The 20,894-nt window shown below is 46.4% G+C and overlaps 1 protein-coding gene across 9 annotated transcripts in view; it reads left to right on the top strand.

The window, feature by feature from the left end:
• The window catches only part of PECAM1 (platelet and endothelial cell adhesion molecule 1), a 108,225-nt gene that overhangs the window by 31,466 nt on the left and 55,865 nt on the right, over positions 1-20,894 (top strand). For 3 of the 9 annotated variants that reach the window (XM_030922495.1, XM_030922494.1, XM_030922493.1), the window contains exons 1-2: positions 1,422-1,572; positions 9,965-9,991. In XM_030922495.1, coding sequence (XP_030778355.1) covers positions 1,491-1,572; positions 9,965-9,991 — 109 coding nt within the window. In that variant the 5' untranslated portion in view covers positions 1,422-1,490. Of the gene's footprint in view, positions 1-1,413; positions 1,573-8,492; positions 8,556-9,606; positions 9,879-9,964; positions 9,992-20,894 lie in introns of those variants that run through there. The other 6 variants (XM_030922497.1, XM_030922499.1, XM_030922498.1 and 3 more) reach the window with 5 other exon arrangements.

The following is a 20,894-nucleotide window of genomic DNA, read 5'->3' as shown; positions in this document are numbered from 1 at the left end:
TTTTTATTTATACCAGTACAGTTTCAAAACATAATTTTTATTTCTTTTTATGGAGGAAGAGGTCTACAAAGGCAAAAATGCCTATGGTTATGAGTCATAATACAACCATGTCAGTCAGGTGCAGTGGCTCATGCCTATAATTCCAGTACTTTGGGAGGCCGAGGCGTGCAGATTGCTTGAGCTCAGGAGTTTGCGACCAGCCTGGGCAATGTGGCGAGATCCCGTCTCTACAAGAATTACCAAAATTAGCCAGATGTGGTGGCGCATGTCTATAGTTTCAGCTACTCGAGAGGCTGAGGTGGGAGGATGGCGTGAACCTGGGAGGCAGAGGTTGCAGTGAGCTGTGATCACGCCACTGCACTCCAGCATGCGCAACAGAACAAGAACCTGTCTCAAAGCCCCCCCAAAACCAAAACCAAAACAACCATGTCCCTTGTAACTGGAGGGGGCCTCCTGCAGGGGATGGGATAGCACAGACTCCTCCACAATGTCTCTGCCTGCCTTTGCCCAGCTGCCCACCTTTGTGAGGGGCCAGACTGGGGTGGTGAGGGCAGCACATGGTGGGTGTGGAAGAAAAGGCACTGAGCGCTTGCCCTTGGGTTCATGAAGTCAGCAGAGCTCCAGAGCAGCGATTCAGATGTGGCACGCCCAGCCAAACCAGACCAACAACTGTTGTTATTATTGTTCAATCATAACTATTGTTTTTTAAAAAAATTTTTAATTAATTATTATTACTTTTTGAGACAGGGTCTTGCCCTGTTGCCCAGGCTAGAGTACAGTGGCGTGATCGCGGCTCACTGTAGCCTCAAACTCCTGGGCTCAAGCGTTGCTCCTGCCTCAGCTTCACGAGTAGCTGGGACCACAGGCATGCACCACCATACCCAGCTATTTTTTAAATTTTTTTGTTGTTACTATGTTCTTATTGTGCTCTGCTGGTTAAATGTGCTTTCAAAGGCTAGCTCTTGTTTGATCTTCCTAACAAGCCTATTCAATGGATAGATGGGCATATTATTCCCATTATATAGGTGAGGAACCTGAGCCTCAGAGCATTTAAGCTATTAAATTACAGAGAACAGACAAGAACCTCAGGCTTCTGATTTACGCATTAGTGCACGTTCACTCCCAGGCTGGGGTGTGTCCCAAACCCAGTGGATGCGGGCTGTTGAGTCTGGCTCTTCAACTCTCCAAGACTAACGAGATCTGCAGCTACAGGTGGGGGAAATGGAATGGCCGGTGAATCTCATTTCCCATCACCATCGTCATGAAAAAGGTGGTCGGCCTCCTGTGCCTGGTGCTGGTTGCCCTCTGACATGTCTGTTGCCCACCTGCCTCCACCTTCCTCCCCCCACCCCACCCTCAGCTGCTCAGAAAAACCACTTCCTGAAGTTTACTCCAGCAGACAGCTTTTTTTGTGTGCAGTTAATGAGTTGCTATGTTTCGGAACTGCGTTACTTACCTGGTATTTGAAGGCAGGAGCACTGCAGGTAGAAATGACTGTGTGTCTGTCCTCCCTCAATTCCACTTGGCTGAGGAGAAGAAGTGAACAACACCATGCGAGAAACAGAGTCCTGGGTGAGTTTGTTAAGCCTGGTGGGAACTCCTGGGGTCCCTTGGTTATGTAGGAGTCGGTCACTTGATCAGTTACCAAGAAGCCAAAGCAATGGGGGAATCTTTGCCCCCACCCAATCAAGGAATCCACCAAGGTCAAGGGGAAGAAGAGGGGAGAAAGGAGAGGCCCACAAATAAAAACCCATTCAATTTACTATATTGAAAAAGGCCAGGCCAGGCATAGTGGCTCATGCCTATAATCCCAGCACTTTGGGAGGCTGAGGCTGGAGGAACTTTTGAGACAAGAAGCTGGAGACCACCCTGGGCAAGACCCTATCTCTACAAAAAGTAAAAAATTAGCCGTGCATGGTGGCGCACACCTATAGTCCCAGCTACTTGGGAGGCTGAGGCAGGAGGATAGCTTGAGCCCAGGAGTTTGAGGCTGCAGTGAGCCATGATTGTGCCACTGCACTCCAGCCTAAGCGACAGAGTAAGACCCTGTCTAAAAAAAAAGGAAAAAAAAAAGATGTTGGCTGAGTGCAGTGGTTTACACCTGTAATCTCAGCACTTTGGGAGGTTGAGGTGGGCAGATTGCTTACGGTCAGGAGTTTGAGACCAGCCTGGCAAACATGATGACACTCCGTCTCTACTAAAAATACAAAAATTAGCTGGGCATGGTGGTGCATGCCTGTGATCCCAGCTACTCTGGAGGCTGAGGCAGGAGAGCTGCTTGAACCCGGGAGGCAGAGGTTGCAGCAAGCCGAGATTGCGGCACTGCACTCCAGCCTGGGCAACAGGGCAAGACCCTGTCTCAAAAAAAAAAAAAAAAAAAAAATGCTAACTGATACACAGATGACAAATAAGCATATGAAAACATGCTCTATATTGTTAGTCAATAAGAAAATGCATATTGAAACTGTAATAAGATATTACTACACCCCCCACTAGAATGGCTAAAATTAAAGGCCTGCCAAGTGTTGGTGAGGGTGTGGAGCAACTAGGACTCAGGCACTGCTGATGGGAATGCAAAATGGCATAACCAGTTGGGAAAACAGTTTCTGAAAATATTAAACATACATACACCTATCGTATAATCCAGCTGCTTCATTCCTAGGTATTTACCCAAGAGAAATAAAAATATATGTCCATACAAAGGTTTGTTCATAGCAGCTTTATCTGTAACTGTGTAAGATTGGAAACAGCCTAAATGTCCATCAGTAGGTGAATGGAGAGGCTGGGTGCAGTAGCTCATGTCTGTAATCCCAGGGTTTGGGGAAGCTGAGGCGGGAGGATGGCTTGAGACCAGGAGTTCAAGACCAGCCTGGGTAACAAGAAAAACCTTGTCTCTAAAAAAAAAAAAAAATTAGAAAAAGTAATAGATGAATAAATAAGTAAACTGTGGTGTGTTCATATAATGGATTGCTACTCAGCAGTAAAAAGGAATGAAATACTGATACATCCACCAACATGACAACATGGAAGAATCTCAAAATAATTACACTGATCGAAAGAAGACAGGCCAGGCTGGGCACGGTGGCTCACACTTGTAATCCCAGCCCTTTGGGAGGTCGAGGTAGATGGATCACGAGGTCAGGAGTTCAAGATCAGCCTGGCCAAGATGGTGAAACCCTGTCTCTACTAAAAATACAAAAATTAGCCAGGTGTGGTGGCAGGCGCCTGTAATCCCAGCTACTGGGGAGGCTGAGGCAGAGAATTGCTTGAACCCGGGAGGCGGAGGTTGCAGTGAGCTGAGATTGTGCCATTGTACTCCAGCCTGGGCGACAGAGAGAGACTCCGTCTCAAAAAAAAAAAGAGAAAAAAGACACACCAAAGATAATGATAATAATAATACAAGGTACATACTGTATGCATCTTTACAAAATTCCAGAACATGCAAACTCATCAGAAAGCAGATCAATCCTTGCAGTGGGGAGGATGTAGAGGGCAAGGGAGACAAACGGCACAGGATCCTTTTGGGGGTGGTGGATGTATTTACTTCCTTGATTGTAGAGGTTGTTTCATCAGTATACACATGTCAACACTTTTCTAAGTGTATACTTTAAACATTTGCAGCTTATTGTATGTCAGTTATACAAAACTTCATAAAGCTGAACAGAAATTCAATTTCTTAATTAAATTTTTAAAGGTAATACTGCCGGGCACGGTGGCTCAAGCCTGTAATCCCAGCAGTTTGGGAGACTGAGGTGGGTGGATCACCTGAGGTCAGGAATTCAAGACCAGTCTGGCCAACATGGTGAAACCTCATCTCTACTAAAAATACAAAAATTAGCCGGGCATGGTGGCACATGCCTGTAGTCTCAGCTACTTGGGAGGCTGAGACATGAGAATTACTTGAACCCTGGAGGTGGAGGTTGCAGTGAGTTGAGATCGTGCCACAGCCTGGGTGACAGAGCGAGACTCCGTCTCAAAACAAAACAAAACAAAACAAAACAAAACAAAAAAAACGGTTAAAGGGTAATACAGTCACATGATTTGAAAACCAAAGTACAGAAAGCTTTACAAAAAAAAGCCCCCAAATGCTCAGTTTCTGCCATCCACCCCTCTGCCACAGATAATAAGAATCCTTTGCATCCTTACTGACTTTCTACAAGTTGATGTTTACCCTCCCCTACTGATGGTAAAGTATCCTAGTCTACTGTAAATAGCAAGTTAAACAAAGGTTAATACCCTTAGAGAGTCAGGTAAACCCTGGGCAGGCATGCAGTAATCACTTTTGCCTATTTCCAATTTCAGATACTTTTTCTTACATTATGGAAACTGTCTGTTCATATTCTTTGCCCATTTTTCTATTGGATTGTTGGTCTTCTCTTTTTCTTCTTCTAGTTTCTTTTCTTTCTTTTAATCAGGCAGCCTCCCAAGCCAGAGTTGGCTTAGACAGACTCTCGATCTTTTTCTTCTTAATTTATGAGTGTTCTTCACATACTGGGGAGGTTAGCTCTTTGTCCATGATGTGAGTTGCAAACATTTTTTCCAGTTAGTAGTTTTTCTCTTGACTTTTTTTTTTTTTTTTTTGGCAAAGCAGAACTTTTTTTTTTCCCATAAAGTACAATTTATCAATTAATTTTAAGGCTTCTGGATTTTAAGCTTTAGTTAAACCAGCCTCTGCCATTCAAGCTTGTAGGGACTTCTCTTGTGTTTTCTTCTAGAACTCTTTTTTTTTTTTTTTTTTTTCATGAGACAGAGTCTTGCTCTGTTGCCCATGCTGAAGTGCAGTGGCACGATCTTGGCTCATTGCAACCTCTGGCTCCCGGGTTCAAGTGATTCTCTTGCCTCAGCTTCCCAAGTAGCTGGGACTACAGGCATGTGCCACCACGCCTAGCTAATTTTTGTATTTTTTAGTAGAGACAGGGTTTCACTATAGGTGGGCCACACTGGCCTTGAACTCCTGACCTTAGGTGATCTGCCCGCCTCAGCCTCCCAAAGTGCTGGGATTACAAGCATGAGCCACTGTGCCTGGCCTCTTCTAGAACTTGCATGGGTTTATTTGTACATTCATTATCATTGGTCCATTTGGAATGTATTCTGGTACATAGTGTGAATTATGGGATAGAATTTTTCAATTTTCTAAAAAAAAAAACATTTATTTTTGAAATAAAGCTTTGTTTTATCATGGTATCCTAAAAGTATTAGAATCATTTATGAAGCAATTGCCACATTTTAGAAATTTACTTTGGAACTTGGAGGCACGGGGTCTGGAGTCTCGGCATTTATAGCTATCATTTGAATGTCGCTCTGCAAAAGGTGCTTATTCTGCAATATCTAAAAGTTACCATTGAAGCCAAAATTTATCTTATTACTCATGGTGTTTCCTTTTTTGTTCCCACATCAAAATTTGGTAGATGGGTGAGGGTAATTTCCAGTAGGTTGCCAAAGAAGATAGCTTATAGTGGGGAATGGGGAGCACCAAACAACAGCCAACAACGCAATGGAAAACATTCCTTTAGAAATAAATGGGTAAAGTGTGTATTGCTGTTCAAGGCTCTTATCAAAACTTCCACTGAACCATAGGTCAGAGAGAGGAATTGTTTTCTAGCTGGAAGCCATTACTTCTTGGTTATTGCCCTGAGGTAGAGGAATCTGGTTTCAACTGTGGCCAGTTTGTATCTGTCTTAGCTTTACCATGGGGAAGTCCTAGAGGGTGGCATTTCAGAAACAATATGGCACCCTAAAGGCAGGGATCTCTGATTCAGACAATACAGTAGCCTGTCTTCATCCATCCAGACAGTCATCCATTGCACTAATGCTTTTTCAACGTCTACTAGGTTCCAGGCACTGTGCCTGTCATCAAGGAGATTGCAGTCCATTTGGGGGAGGACAGGCCATTATGACACATTGTTTAATAAAAGTGTCCAGCCAGGTGTGGTGGCTCACGCCTGTAATCCCAGCACTTTGGGAGGCCAAGGCAGGCAGATCACTAGGTCAGGGGATTGAGACCATGCTGGCTAACATGGTGAAACCATGTCTCTACTAAAAATACAAAAAATTAGCCGGGCATGGTGGTGGGCACCTGTAGTCCCAGCTACTCGGGAGGCTGAGGCAGGAGAATGGCGTGAACCTGGGAGGCGGAGCTTGTAGTAAGCTAATATCATGCCACTGCACTCCAGCCTGGGTGACAGAGTGAGACTCCATCTCAGAAAATAAAAATAAAAATAAAGTCCAACAGCTGGGCACGGCGGCTCACACCTGTAATCTCAGCACTTTGGGAAGCCAAGGTGGGCGGATCACCTGAGGTCAGGAGTTCAAGACCAGCCTGGCTAACATGGTGAAACTCCATCTCTACTAAAAATACAAAAATTATCCAGGCACGGTGGCGCATGCCTGTAATCCTAGCTACTCAGGAGGCTGAGGTAGGAGAATTGCCTGAACCTGTGAGGCGGAGCCAAGATCACACTACTGCACTCCAGCCTGGGTGACAGAACAAGACTCCGTCTCAAAAAAAAAACAAAAAGTGTCTGACAGAGGGAAAACCAGGCAGGTGAGGGGGGTGCAGAGGAAGGGCAGCTCAGTCTGGGGAAGACAAGGAAAAATTCTGCAGAAATGGATTCCTGAACTGAGTTGAGAAGGTTGGGTAGGAATTTGCTTGGAAAGAAGTGGGGAGGCATTCCAAGTAGGGGAGCAGCCCCAGCAAAGGCACAGACAGATGAAGAGTGCTGGGAACTAGAAATTCTAGCAGCCATAATGTAGGTGCAAGGAAGGAAGTGGTGAGAGACTAGGCTTGAAAGGTAAGCAAAGGCTTTTTATGGCGGGCTGTAAATTGACTTTTTCCTGTCTCAAACAGAGGAATGAAAGGAAATGATGTACATCTTCTTTTTTTTTTTTTTTGAGATGGTGTTTTGCTCTTGTTGCCCAGGCTGGAGTGCAATAGCGTAATCTCAGCTTACTGCAACCTCCACCTCCCAGGTTCAAGCGATTCTCCTGCCTCAGCCTCCGAGTAGCTGGGTTTACAGGCATGTGCCAACACGCCTGATTAATTTTTGTATTTTTAGTAAAGATGGGATTTCTCCATGTTGGTCAGGCTGGTCTCGAACTCCTGACCTCAGGTGATCCGCCCGCCTTGGCCTCCCAAAGTGCTGGGATTAGGGGCCTGAGCCACCGTGCCTGGCAGAAATGATATATATCTTAGAAAGCTCCCGCGTAGTGGCCCAGTAGAGTATGCATTTGTTTAGGGGTGCAGGCTGGAGGTGGGCCTCTCATAGGGCTGCGTATGTCATCCACACCAAAGGCCAGGGAGACCTTACTAGTTCTGTTACCAGATGGTGCCATGCAGCTCCAGGCTGTTGGTACCACAAACAAAGAATTGGACATGACACACGTACAAACAGCAAAGCAGCAAATGATTGATTAAGCACAGCGCCACTCGGAGAGGGGTGAGTGGGCTGGCCTGCAAGTGGTTATTAGCACCGGTTTGTTACGTTTCATGGTCTTTTGTATGTTTTTCCTCACTTGCTTAACGTCACTTGCCTTTCTCTTATTGCGCCTTAACCCTACTTTATTTCTTGTGAGCTTGACCTTGTTTATCCCCACTTTACCTCTTCTGACCAAATTGCCCATCTTTACTTTTATTTTTTGTGACCAAATAGCTACTGGAAGGCCTTCCAACTTACTTCTCTTACCTTGCATGTCCCAACTTACTGCTTACTCCCTTATCTCTTATATTACTTTCTGCAGCAATATTTGATAGATGCTTTAAATTACAGACTATAAACACCATAAAATATTAAGACAGTCTGAGAGATTTTGATATGCTATTAATATCCACCTGGTTTGCTTCTTTTCCAAAGCATCTCATAACTTTTGACTCTAACAAGTTAGATTTTTAGAAACTGATGCAAAGGGTCAGATTTCAGTAGTTTCTTCCTTTCTTTTTTTTTTTTTTTTTTGAGATGGAGTTTTACTTCTGTCACCTAGGCTGGAGTGCAGTGGTGCAATCTCAGCTCACGGCAACCTCCGCCTTCTGAGTTCTCCTGCCTCAGCCTCCTGAGTAGCTGGGATTACAGGTGCACACCTTCATGCCCGGCTAAGGCTAATTTTTATATTTTTAGTAGAGACGGGGTTTCTCCCTGTTGGCCAGGTTGGTCTTGAACTCCTGACCTCAAGTCATCTGCTTGCCTCGGCCTCCCAAAGTGCTGGGATTACAGGCATGAGCCACCACGCCTTGGCCAGATTCTAGTATTTTCTACCATCAAAATATCTATTACCCAACGAATAGTCCAAAGGCCAATTTTTTTTGTTTTGTTTTGTTTTGTTTTGAGACAAAGTCTTGCTCTGTCACCCCAGGCTGGAGTGCAGTGGTTTGATCTCGGCTCACTATAACCACCACCTCCCAGGTTCAAGCGATTCTCCTGCCTCAGCCTCCCGGGTAGCTGGGATTATAGGCATGTGCCACTGTACCCAGCTAATTTTTGTATTTTTATTGGAGACAGGATTTCACCACGTTGGCCCGGCTGGTCTGAAACTCCTGACCTCAGGCAATCCAAAGATTACAGGTATGAGCCACAATGCCCGGCCCCAAAGGTCAATCTTAAAGCTACAATGTATTTTCTTTTAAAAGGAGTAGGAATAGTGTATTTTGAGGCTTGAAGGAGTAAGCATAGTATATTTTTAAGGTTGAAGTCATCTTCTAAAGGGTATGATATTGGGTGAACATGTCACTCCTTATTTCCATGGAAGAAGTTAATTCTATTCTTTTTTTTTTTTTTTTTGAGATGGAGTCTCACTCTGTTGCCCAGGCTGGAGTACAATGGTGCGATCTCAGCTCACTGCAACCTCTGCCTCCCAGGTTCAAGCGATTCTCCTGACTCAGCCTCCCAGGTAGCTGGGATTACAGGCATGTGCCACCACACCTGGCTAATTTTTGTATTTTTTTTTTTAGCAGAGGTGGGGTTTCACCATGTTGGTCAGGCTGGTCTCGAACCCCTAACCTCGTGATCCACTGCCTTGGCCTCTCAAAGTGCTGGGATTACAGTTGTAAACCACTGCGCCCAGCCATTAATTCTATTCTTACTGCTTACTTCCTTATTTCATATGTTGTTCTTCTACTATCTTACATCTTATGCTTTTGCTATTGCTTAAGCTAACCTACGCCCATGGGTCCTCTTTGTCCACTACTTCCTCTGCTATTCTCCCGCCTCAGTTCCGCTGTGTTCCAAGCTCAGCCTTCCCTAGCAGCAGGTCTCTTTGACAAACCTGCAATTTTGGGGAAAAGCCAGCCCAGGAAAGGCGGGGGGCCCAGACTTATGCTGTGTGGGAAAAGTCCTCTTTAATGGGGGAAGGGGAGGACCGGAAAAGCAGAGAGATCTTTCTGGACATCCTGGGAGAGAAACCCTCTGGGTGGAGGCTGGAGGTAGGGAGGAATCCCCTCACCATGCCATGAGAAGGGTCCCCAAACCCAAGCGAGACAGAGGGAGGTTTAAGAATGCCGAGGCAAATGTCACTTGTGCCTTGTTTTTTCCCTAAAGAAACTAAACAAAGCGGCCGCGTTCGGGGGCCCCTCAGGAAGGCCGGTCATTTCCTGAGGAGATATCAGGCCAGCCCAGGCCCCATTGTTCCCGGTTTCCAGCCATGGCTGCCATTACCTGACCAGCGCCACAGCCGGTCTCCCTGCAGGCGCCGGGAGAAGTGACCAGAGTGGTTTCTGCTTTTCACAGGGCGGGTTTCTCAGCAGTGACTTGTGGGCAGTGCCTTCTGCTGAATGAGCCATGGCCCAAAGGCAGAACTAACTGTGCCTGCAGTCTTCACTCTCAGGATGCAGCCGAGGTGGGCCCGAGGGGCCACGATGTGGCTTGGAGTCCTGCTGACCCTTATGCTCTGTGAGTGTTTACTCTCTTTCCACATCACTTTAACTCCATGAGCATCGAAGCTTCTGGAATCAACATGTTTCTTCTGTTTCTTGCAGGTTCAAGCCTTGAGGGTCACAAAAACTGTAAGTCTGATGTTTCCACTGTAACAGGTGTTTCTATCTGGTTTCCTCCCTTCTCTTCTGTGATGCCTAAAACGCATGTCAAATTGTTGGGGTTTGTTTGACATTACTAACAATTAAGGAAAAGATTCCAATTGAGAACTAAAGTTTATCCCATGTGGGCATTTTTAGAAAGGCTTAGATCTAAGCCAAGTTCTGGTCAGTGTGCTTTAGAAGTAGCATACGTTTCCTTGGCTGATCTGAAGGTAGTAGTTTATCTTGATGAGTTGTATAGTCAGTTACAGATCAAACTCCATGTTCTTTGTTCTCACTGCTACTCTTGACTAGTCTGAAAATATATTAGATTGTTGCAAAGTAATTGTGGTTTTTGTCATTTATTTTATTAAAAAATGGCAAAAAACACAATTATAAGTAGCATGCATTTTCTTTTTTTTTCTTTTTTTTTTTAAGACAGAGTCTCTGTCACCCAGACTGGAGTGGAGTGGCGCAATCCTGGCTCACTGCACCCTCCACCTCCGGGGTTCAAGGGATTCTCCTGTCTCAGCCTCCTAAGTAGCTGGAATTACAGGCGTGCGCCACCACGCCCAGCTAATTTTTGTATTTTTAGTGGAAATGGGGTTTCACCATGTTGGCCAGGCTGGTCTCGAACTCCTAACCTCAGGAGATCCGCCTGCCTCAGCCTTCCAAAGTACTGGGGATCACAGGTGTGAGCCACCGTGTCCGGCCTCACATTTTCTAGATTCCAGTGCATTGCTGTTTTCTGGAGATGGGGAGGTGATTTTATTTTGTTTTTTAATGAGCAATTCCATAATTAGTTTTTTGGTTTTTTTTTTTTTTTTACCATAATGGCTTATTTGAATATTGTAAACTATCCCCAATTGTTTTTATTTGCAAATGAGATATAATTGATCTGTTAGACATATGAAGACAGATCCTAGTTTAAATTATTGCTACTTTTTTACTCCTAAATGATAAAAATCACACACTGGAGCTCATTTTCCATTCACCTGTGAGACTACAAGTGTTTTCTATAATATTTTGTGCTTGCACATAGGGAAGGGAGGTGCTGCCTATCTTTGAAGCCTGGCTTATCTTCCACTTTAGAGCTAATTTTGAACCTTTGTCTTGAGATGAGAGGGTTCTGTTCTGCTGCTGCTGGGACCACATGAATGAGGGGGCTCACTAGTGTTCTGGGGCTGTGAATAGAGGGAGAGGCCACAGAACGCTACTTCCTTGTCAGAAGTCACTGCAATCAGCAAAGAATGGTGGTGACTGGGTTGCAGGCAAATTGCACAGCTCTTTGGAGGTGAAGTCCATGGGCAAGGCTAGCTGGTGAGTCAAGCTTCAGAGCAGTGGCCCCAGGCTGGGGAGGGCTAGTTGGCCACTGGCAAAGCCACTCTGCCAGGCTTCTCTGCTCAACTGTACAGTGCTTCTTTGGGCATTTGATCCCCATGGCAACCCAGGGAGGCAGGATATCCATTATCTTCATAATTATCCTGCTGGACTGATGGTGTCACCAAGCCTCAGAAATAACCGATTTTACCAGCTGCGTTGACTCACACCTGTAATCCCAGCACTTTGGGAGACCGAGGTGGTCGAATCACTTGAAGCCAGGAGTTCAAAACCAGCCTGGCCAACATAGCGAAACCCCATCTCTACTAAAAATACAAAAAATTAGCTGGACATGGTGGCACATGCCTGTAATCCCAGCTACTTGGGAGGCAGGAGCATGAGAATCGCTTGAACCCGGGAGGCACAGGTTTGGTGAGCCAAGATCGTGCCACTGCACTGCAGCCTGGGCAATGGAGCAGGACTTTGTCTCAGAAAAAAGAAAGAAAGAAAGAAAGAATCGATCTGTCCACGAGAGAGGCAGTTGACTGGGCACTGGCACTGGAACTTCTACTCTCTGAAGCCGCACCATTTGTCTGGAGCCATAAGCCTGACTCAAGTCTTTCAGACCAGTTTTACTTAACCTCTTTGAGCTATTTTCCCAATCTGTAACATGGGGATGATAAGAGAACTTCACGGGCATGAAGTGGGTATGAGGTTGAGACTGGACAAAAGGAGGTGATTCATTGGCCCCTGTCACGCAGTGATTGGTAAATGACAATGGTGTTTACTACACAGTCCTAGCCCACCTTTACAACTGTGGTTCCTGCCCCACCCACTCTCCCTTTGTCCACTCCAGCCCTGGTACCCTCCCAGACCACACCCTTTGGCCCATACCATGCCCTGCAGACACTCATGCTTTGGGGTTCCTCTTTTTCTCACCTGCAACATCCTGTTTCCCAAAACCGTGGTGCTCTCCCCTCTCCCGTTCCATCCCACATGGAAATCAATTGCTCCCTTCTTTGGGCTCCTAGAGAACGTTCTTTGTACCTTCAGGGAAGATGCTGGAACTGCAGAACATGGCACAGGGAGCGACTCTCCCACTGCTTCCTGGGGCCTCTGCCTTGTTTTACACTCAAGGAAACAGATCTGGAGGCCACAAGGCACCAAGCGAGCAGGGTCAACATGGGGGGTGGACAGGGCGGGGGCTGAAACCAGGTCTCCATTCCTTAGGCCCCCCCCAAGGCCAGCATTTGCAGTGTGTGGCCTGCAGGCTTGCTCTGCGTCTCCCGCTCTGTGGCTGGGGTCCTGGGACAGCCTCAGTCCTTTCCCTTCCTTTCATCTCAGGCCTCCTTGTTCCCCTCCCCGCACCTCACTGCAGCTGCCTCACCTCAGTGGGTGACCGCTGCTCCATCTTCACCTAGAAAACAGTCATCTGGAGGGAACTCCCTCAACTTCCCGCCTGGGCCTGGCTGCTGGCTTATCAGCCTCCCCACCCATCCTCTCAGCTTTCCTCCCGGCCTGCGAGGACATGTGCACTCCGCTCCTCAGCTGATCGGGGCCAGCCAGGCTGAGCCCCTCCGTCACCCCCAGGACCCCACACCTACTTGCATTCATGTCCCTCTCCCCTACCACCACTTGTAGAATCTCTATTTCTGCTTCTGGCTCTGTTCTCTCAGTGTACAAACATGAATGGGAACTCTTAGGAAAAAGAAAAAGCACATGCAGGCACCCAGCCCCACCGTTTATCTTGTGTCCCCCACATCTGGTCTTTCTAGTTTCCTTTTTCAGTCGAACCTCTCTGAAAGTTAGTTTATAATCTGTCCCTACCCCCGTCACCTCTCAGATACTCCTCGCCTCCCAGCAGCCTGGCCTCAGGCCCCACTTCTCCGGCTGTTGGGTCTCCTCTGGCTGAGGGGTCACCAAGGACCACCTGATGCCAGATGCAATGGACACTTCCAGCCCTCGGCTCCCTGTACCCCTTTCCTGCCTTTGACTTTTGATCATGCCCCAAAGCCTCCCTCCTTGACCTTCTCCATCCTCTTCCCTGCTTTGTCTCCTCCTTCTCTAACAAACCCTCCTCCTTCTCCCCCAGGGCTGACTTTGAACTTACTTTGTCTTCTCCTGGAGTCTGAACCCCGTCCTGGTCTCTGCAGGCTCCTGGTCTTATCCTCCCTGGAGACCAGCTCCTCTCTCAACACCTCCACATTCCCCCCTCCCCTAAATCCACACGCCTCCCACCTTCACAGTCCAGCCCTGGCCTCTGCCTTGAGCCTCCAGTTAGCACAGGCTGACCTTTGATGTCTCCTCCTGGTCCTCCTACTGGCCCTTGGCACCCAGCTGTACCACCATCACTTTGTCTTCCTTCCTTATCTTTTTCTGTTTTTTGTTTTTTTGTTTGTTTTTTAGTTTTAGTTTTGTTTTTGTTTTTGTAGAGACTAGGGTCTCATTTTGTTGCCCAGGCTGGTCTAGAACTCCTGGACTTAAGCCATCCTCCTGCCTTGGCCTCCCAAAGTGCTGGGATAACAGACATGAGCCACCACACCCAGCTGCGTGTGGCATTTTCTATTTTAGTTTGGTGGCACACACATCCTCCTGGGAATCTAATCCAGGAAGTTTATCTTCCATTCTTTCAACCCCATATCCAGTCAAACAAAATCTTTTTTTAAATTGTGGTAAAATACAAAATCTTTTTTTAAATTGTGGTAAAATAATATAACATTTATTATTAATGACATTTAGTACATTCACAGTGTTGTGCAACCATCACCATTGTCTAGTTCTAGAACATTTTGTTTCTTTTTTTTTGAAACAGAGTCTCACTCTTGTCGCCCAGGCTGGAGTGCAGTGGTTGGATCTCAGCTCACTGCAACCTTCACCTCCCAGATTCAAGCAATTCTCCTGCCTCAGCTTCCTGAGTAGCTGCAATTACAGGCACACACCACCATGCCCGGCTAATTTTTGTAATTTTAGTAGAGACGAGGTTTCACCATGTTGGCCAGGCTGTTCTCAAACTCCTGACCTTAAGTGATCACTTGCCTTGGCCTCCCAAAGTGCTGGGATTCTTTCTAGAACATTTTCAACACCCCAGAAACAAGTCCTGTTGAGTCCGCTCAAGAGATCCTCAGCCTATCCTTCCCTCATCCCCACTGCACCCACCTAGCTCAGGCCTCATCAGCTTTCACCTGGACCACTTCCAGGTTGTTTACTGGCCTCGGGTGCTATCGCACCCCTCCTGACACCTTCAGGACAGGGCCCAGCTTGTCAGCACAGCAGGCTGGCCCTCCATTCTGGCACCACAGACCCAGCCACCTGGCCTCTCTAGCCCCACACTCTGGTTTCTGTAATGGGCCATGCCCAGAATGCACTGATTTCTCACACCCCTGTGTCCTGGTACACGCTGTTCTCCTACCTGGAGCACCCCACTGCCTGTCCTTGGCCTGGCAGGTTCCGTTCAGTGGTCACTTCCTTCAGACTCCTTGACCTCTCCTAGGCAGCCCTTCCTCTTGGTGCTTACTGATATCACTGGAGTCCAGCTATGTGGGCCCCGCCAACCTTCGCTCTTTGGGACAGCAAGGATGATTTCTTATTTACTCTGTCAGCCCAGCACCTGGCACAGGTGCTCGACACATGTCTCATTGATGGGAACTTGAACTGAACTTGGAGATGCTTGAGATTCAGGTAGGAAGATGGCTCAGCGTGCTCTCTGATGAGCACAGAAGTTCATCAGGGGCTCTGTGCTTCATGGCTCCCAGTAATTTTCCTGATGAGAGTGGGCAGCCCCTCCTTCTCCTGCACCCTCCACTTTCTCTCTGAGTCATTTCCAGGTTGAGGGCCAGGTGGCTGGCCGACTCATGGTGCCGCATGTTTCCAGGGAGCGCCACCATCCATTGATGAGTGGCCTTGAGGTCAAGGTCCCACTGTTTTAGCATTTTGGGGTTTGGCACTGTGGTCACTGGCTGTTCCGTGGTGACTTTACAACTTTGGATCCTTCTCCGTCAACCTTCATCTCTCCAGGTTGAAAAGATCTGACCTCTTTAGGCTGTCCCACAGCCCCACCCTTCGTCACATTAGTCCTAAACCTTTTTGGGTTCCGTAAGGAAATCTGTGGGCCCTCTCTCCAGAAAAAGCACACATTTGCACACAATTGGAGGTAGTTGATGAGCCTCCTAACACCCACCCATGCACCTCCCAGGGCCCATGTCCCCCGGGTTGTGAACAGTCACTGTGTAAATAGTGAGACCTCCAGGCAGTAATTCAGTTTGCCTGGGCTTGGCTGGTTTATTTAAAAAGAAGATAATGTTTTCCAGATTATCAAAACAAGAATCAAGTAGAGACTTTTGAAGTTTGGTTGCATGGCATATTTGTTACTTACTGCTGCTTAGCAATTTACCTAAAACTTACTGGCTTAAGATAACACAGATTTATTATCCCAAAGTTTCTGAGGGTCAGGAATGCAGGGATGGCTGAGTTGGGTGGTGCTGGCTGGCACCGGGTCTCATTAGATCGCGCAGATAAATTGTTGGTCAGGGTTGCGGTTTATCTGAAGGCTTGACTGAGTCTGGAGAATCTGCTTCCGAGCTCACTCCTGTGGCTATGGGCTGGAGACCTTAGTTCCTCATCCTGGGGGCCGTCCACAGGGCTACTCATGACATGACTGCTGGCTTTGCCCAGAATGAGGGATCCCAGACAGGAGAAGAGAGTGGCCAGGATAAAAACTGCATTGTCTTTTATTACCTGATGGAGTATTTTGTTGGTTGATGTTAATGTGGGAGGCGACCACGTGTAAGTGTGATGAGCAGAGGGCAAGGATCATTGTGGGGGCATCTTGAAGAGCAGCTATAGCAAGGGAGGTAGTGGTTGTTGTGGCAGTAAAAACTAGGCCACTGTTTTTGTTGTTTTGTCAGTGATATTTGCGTTAAGATGAAGGGCTGAGACTCATATCTTGATAGATTTTATAAAATGCTTTTCCTTTTTCCATCCTGCCCTCTCTTCTCCCTTTTCTGTTCAAGCTAGCCATAGGAATGTGGTGTTCCTGTCAGTGCATACATTGAGTTCGTTTATTGTTAATTAATTTATTTTTTGAGATGGAGTTTTTGCTCTATTGCCCAGGCTGGAGTGCAGTGGCGCGATCTTGGCTCACTGCAACCTCCACCTCCTGGGTTCAAGTGATTCTCCTGCCTCAGCCTCCTGAGTAGCTGGGATTACAGGTGCCCGCTACCATGCCCGGCTAATTTTTGTATTTTTAGTAGAGGTGAGGTTTCACCATGTTGGCCAGTGGGTCTCAAACTCTTGACCTCAGGTGATCCACCCGCCTAGGCCTCCCGAAGAGCTGGGATTACAGGTGTGAGCCGCCGCGCCCACCTGAGTTTGTTTCTTTGAGCAGATGATGTGTGTTAGAGTTGCTTATAAAAGCAAGATGGTGGAAGTGCCCTGTGCTAGTGGGTACCAGCCCCACTAAAAAAACCACTGCTTGGTGCTTTAGTCAAATTTGCTTTAAAATTGTTTTTTAAAAAGGGAGGGCTTTTATAAAAATCAAATGAACTAGGACTGGTCAGTAGGAGGCTCAGGCAAGGATTGTGCTGAGGCTGGATGGCCCAGAGTAGGAAGAGTTGTGGAGTGCAGACCGAGCTCCCCAAGGGCAGACTGCCAGCCTCACTGTTCTCTGAACCCCCAGTGTGGGGGACAGTGCTTGGCATAGAAAAACCCCCTTAAATGTTTGCTATGAGTGGTGCTAAGGAAGAAGGCAGAGAATGTCAACCAGGGGCCAGCCACTGGGCAGTATATACACGGCCCCTTCTGTGCCCTCAGTCACTTGGGTGCAGTCACTGTTTAGGTTAAAGATACTGGAGAAGGCAGGTATTCGTGTTCTTATTTTGTAGGTGGAGACATGGTGGCCCAGAGAGGTTAGATAACTACCAAGATCACCCAGCTAAGGACTGTGGGATCAGGGGTTTGAACCTGGCGTGTCTGACTCCCTTCTGTATCCAGCACTGTCTGCTGGTCTAGGGCATGACCAGCCAGGGATGGGAGCTGGTTCAGTAAACAGGAGAGCAGATGAATGACTCGTGTGGAGAGCACTCAGTGGAGTGTGCAAAACTGGGAGGCTGGATAAGTCACTATAAATTAACCTGAAAATGTTAAATATGGTTTTTGTTTTGTTTTTGTTTTATTTATTTTTTTGAGATGGAGTCTAGCTTTGTCGCCCAGGCTGGAGTGCAGTGGCGCGATCTCAGCTCACTGCAATCTCCGCCTCCCAGGTTCAAGTGATTCTCCTGCCCCAGCCTCCCGAGTAGCTGGGATTACAGGCACCTGCCACCACGCCTGGCTAGTTTTTGTATCTTTAGTAGAGATGGGGTTTCATCATGTTAGCCAGGAGGTTGGTCTTGAACTCCTGACCTCAAGTGATCTGCCCATCTCAGCCTCCCAAAATTCTGGGATTACAGGCATGAGCCACCATGCCCAGCCTTAAATATGGTTTTTATTTGGGGGAAAAAAAAAAAAAAAAAAAAGCCCTAGAAACATGGAGTGGAGACACAGCTTTAAAGGTCTGAATAGTTGATTTTCGGCTCATGCCTGTAATACCAGCACTTGGGGAGGCTGAGGCAGGATGATTGCTTGAGGCCAGGAGTTTAAGAACAGCCTGGACAACATAATAAGACCCCATCTCTAAAAAATTAAAATTAAAAAATAAAAAAGTGTTGACTTTATTTCTGAAACTGGAAGAATCTATCTAACATTTCTCAAGCACTTCATAGGTGCCAGGAACTCTAAGTACTTAAACTCAGGTTCTAATTTATACTTGCATTCCTTGTGCCTATTGTATGGATAAGCAAACTGAGGCTCAGAGGAATTTAGGGACTTGCCAAAGGTCACACAGCTTTGTTGGTAGCAGAGATGAGATTTGGCCCAGGTCTGGCTCCATGCACTTGATTTCTGCTCTCCTGTTTGAGTCACTGGAATACACAGCATAGCTTAAAATGAAGGAGGAAGTACTGAAGAGGTCATGGAAGGAGACCTAACTGTCTCTGAGAGGGAAGAGATTGGATGGGAGAGAACTATATTAATTGAGGGGTACAGAGAAATTAATATGGTCCAAAGAAAAAAAAATTTTTTTGACATGGAGTTTTGCTCTTGTTGCCCAGGCTGGAGTGCAATGGCATGACCTTGACTCACTGCAACCTCTGCCTCCTGGGTTCAAGCAGTTCTCCTGCCTCAGCCTCCCAAGTAGCTGGGATTACAGGCGTCTACCACCACACCCAGCTAATTTTGTATTTTCAGTAGAGACAGGGTTTCGCCATGTTGGCCAGGCTGGTCTTGAACTCCTGACCTCAAGTGATCCACCTGCCTCAGCCTCCCAAAGTGCTGGGATTACAGGCATAAGCCACTGTGCCCGGCTGGTCCAAAGAAAATTTTGTGTCGAGAGCCCATCCAGCAGGCTCCTTAAATCAGGAGCTTGTAAGTTGCACATAAAGACAAAAAAGAGAGTTCCAAAGAGTAACGCTGGGGGAAATGACTTGAATTTAAACCATCACCTTGTTTTGCCTCATGGACTGATCAGACGCCATTTTTGTTGTTGTTGTTGTTAAATTAATTGCTCAGAATATAGCAGCAGACACAAACTGTGGTACTTATTTTAAAATTGCAGATTAAATTTCAATTACCCAAAAAAGGCCTAACTTTGTTAAAAGAGAGGGAAAGGATAGGTTTTGCCAGTATCTCTGGCCAGCTAGCTAACTTTTTTCTTATTCCAAAAAAACGACTTGGGACCACTTATAAAAATTATGTATTGTTGTTTAACAAGATACAATTAATGAGGAAATCAGGATGAGAGAAAAATAAAGGCAGGGAAATAAAGCCATGGCCCGTTTAGCACAAAACACATCCCAAAGACTGCTAGAAGCAGAGGTGAAATTTTGGCTGTGTGTTAGCAATCAAAGCAAAAAGGGGAACAAGGTCCATTAGAACATTCTCAGAATCCACAAGATAGAAATAAATCAGTTGTTCACCATAAACACAGTGTTTCCTGGTGCTGTTGGAACACTTTGTGAAATTAGGGACAACATCTCATCAACATCCCAGACCAACATCCCAAAAGACCATTTCTTAATAGCTTGCATCTGTGCTTCTCCCTACCCATAGTCTCTCCCTCCAGAGATGACCACTATGCTGACTTGTAAAATATGAATCTTATATCCAGCCACCTTTGCTTGTTTGTTTGTTTGTTTGTTTGTGTTTTTGCAGACAGAGTATTGTTCTGTCACCCAGTGGAGTGTTGTGATCTCAGCTCACTGCAACCTCTGCCTCCCAGGTTCAAGTGATTCTCCTGTCTCAGCCTCCCAAGTAGCTGGGATTATGGGTGCATGCCACCATGTCTAGCTAATTTTTGTATTTTTGGTAGAGATGGGGTTTCACCATGTTAGCCAGGCTGGTCTCGAACTCCTGGCCTCCCAAAATGCCAGGATTACAGGTGTGAGCTGCCATTCCCAGCCTTATCCAGCCACCTTTCTAAACTCACATTTATTTCAAATAATTTTTCTATAGACTCTTTGAGGTTTTTACATATCATATCATCTGTCTTTGAGAGTTTTAAACATTTGACTGCTCCATTCACTCACAAATTTAAATAAAAAATTTTAAATTCCATGATTGCATTATTCACACTTCATGGAGATAGATGGGGGACTAACAAAGCATACCAGACATAGTCACTTTCCATCCCAGGTCCAGATGCTGGATGGATAGCTTCCTTGAGAATGGGCATGTAGAAATTTCTGGGGGGAACATGTAGGGATTTGGGAAAAACACCTGGTTTTATGGTCATGGGCTTTCAGTACATTTTTTCCCAAATCCCCTACAGATCAGTTACTTTTTTTTAATTAATTAATTAATTAATTAATTAATTTATTTATTTATTTTAGTTTTTTTTTAGACGGAGTTTCGCTCTTGTTGCCCAGGCTGGAATGCAGTGGCGCAATCTCAGCTCACTGCAGCCTCTGCCTCCCAGGCTCAAGCGATTCTCCTGCCTCAGCCTACTAAGTAGTTGGGATTACAGGCATGTGCCACCACACCTGGCTAATTTCGTACTTTTAGTAGAGACAGGGTTTCATCATGTTAGTCAGGCTGGTCTCAAACTCCTGACCTCAGGTGACTCACCCACCTTGGCCTCTCAAAGTGCTGGGAATACAGCTGTGAGCCACTGTGCCCAGCCTCTTTTCTTTTTCTTTTTTCTTTCTTTTTTTTTTTTTTGAGGCAGAATCTAACTCTGTCACCTAGGCTGGAGTGCCCTGCCGTGATCATGGCTCACTTCAGCCTCGACCTCCCAGGCTCAGGTGATCCTCCCACCTCAGCCTCCTGAGTAGCTGGGACTACAGACGCATGCCACTATGCCTGGCTGATTTTTTTTTTTTGTATTTTTGTAGAGTTAGGGTTTTGCCATGTTACCTAGGCTGGTCTCAAACTTCTGGGCTCAAGCAATCCTCCTGCCTCAGCCTCCCAAAATGCTGGGATTACAGGCGTGAGCCACTGCATCTAGCTTCATCCGTATTTTTTTAGCCATGTATAGAACATGAGATGT

The sequence above is a fragment of the Rhinopithecus roxellana genome, chromosome 19 (genome assembly GCF_007565055.1).
Source record: "Rhinopithecus roxellana isolate Shanxi Qingling chromosome 19, ASM756505v1, whole genome shotgun sequence".
Lineage (NCBI taxonomy): Eukaryota > Metazoa > Chordata > Mammalia > Primates > Cercopithecidae > Rhinopithecus > Rhinopithecus roxellana.
The sequence above is the reverse complement of the archived record's forward strand: the minus strand, read 5'-3'. Positions and strand labels throughout refer to the sequence as shown.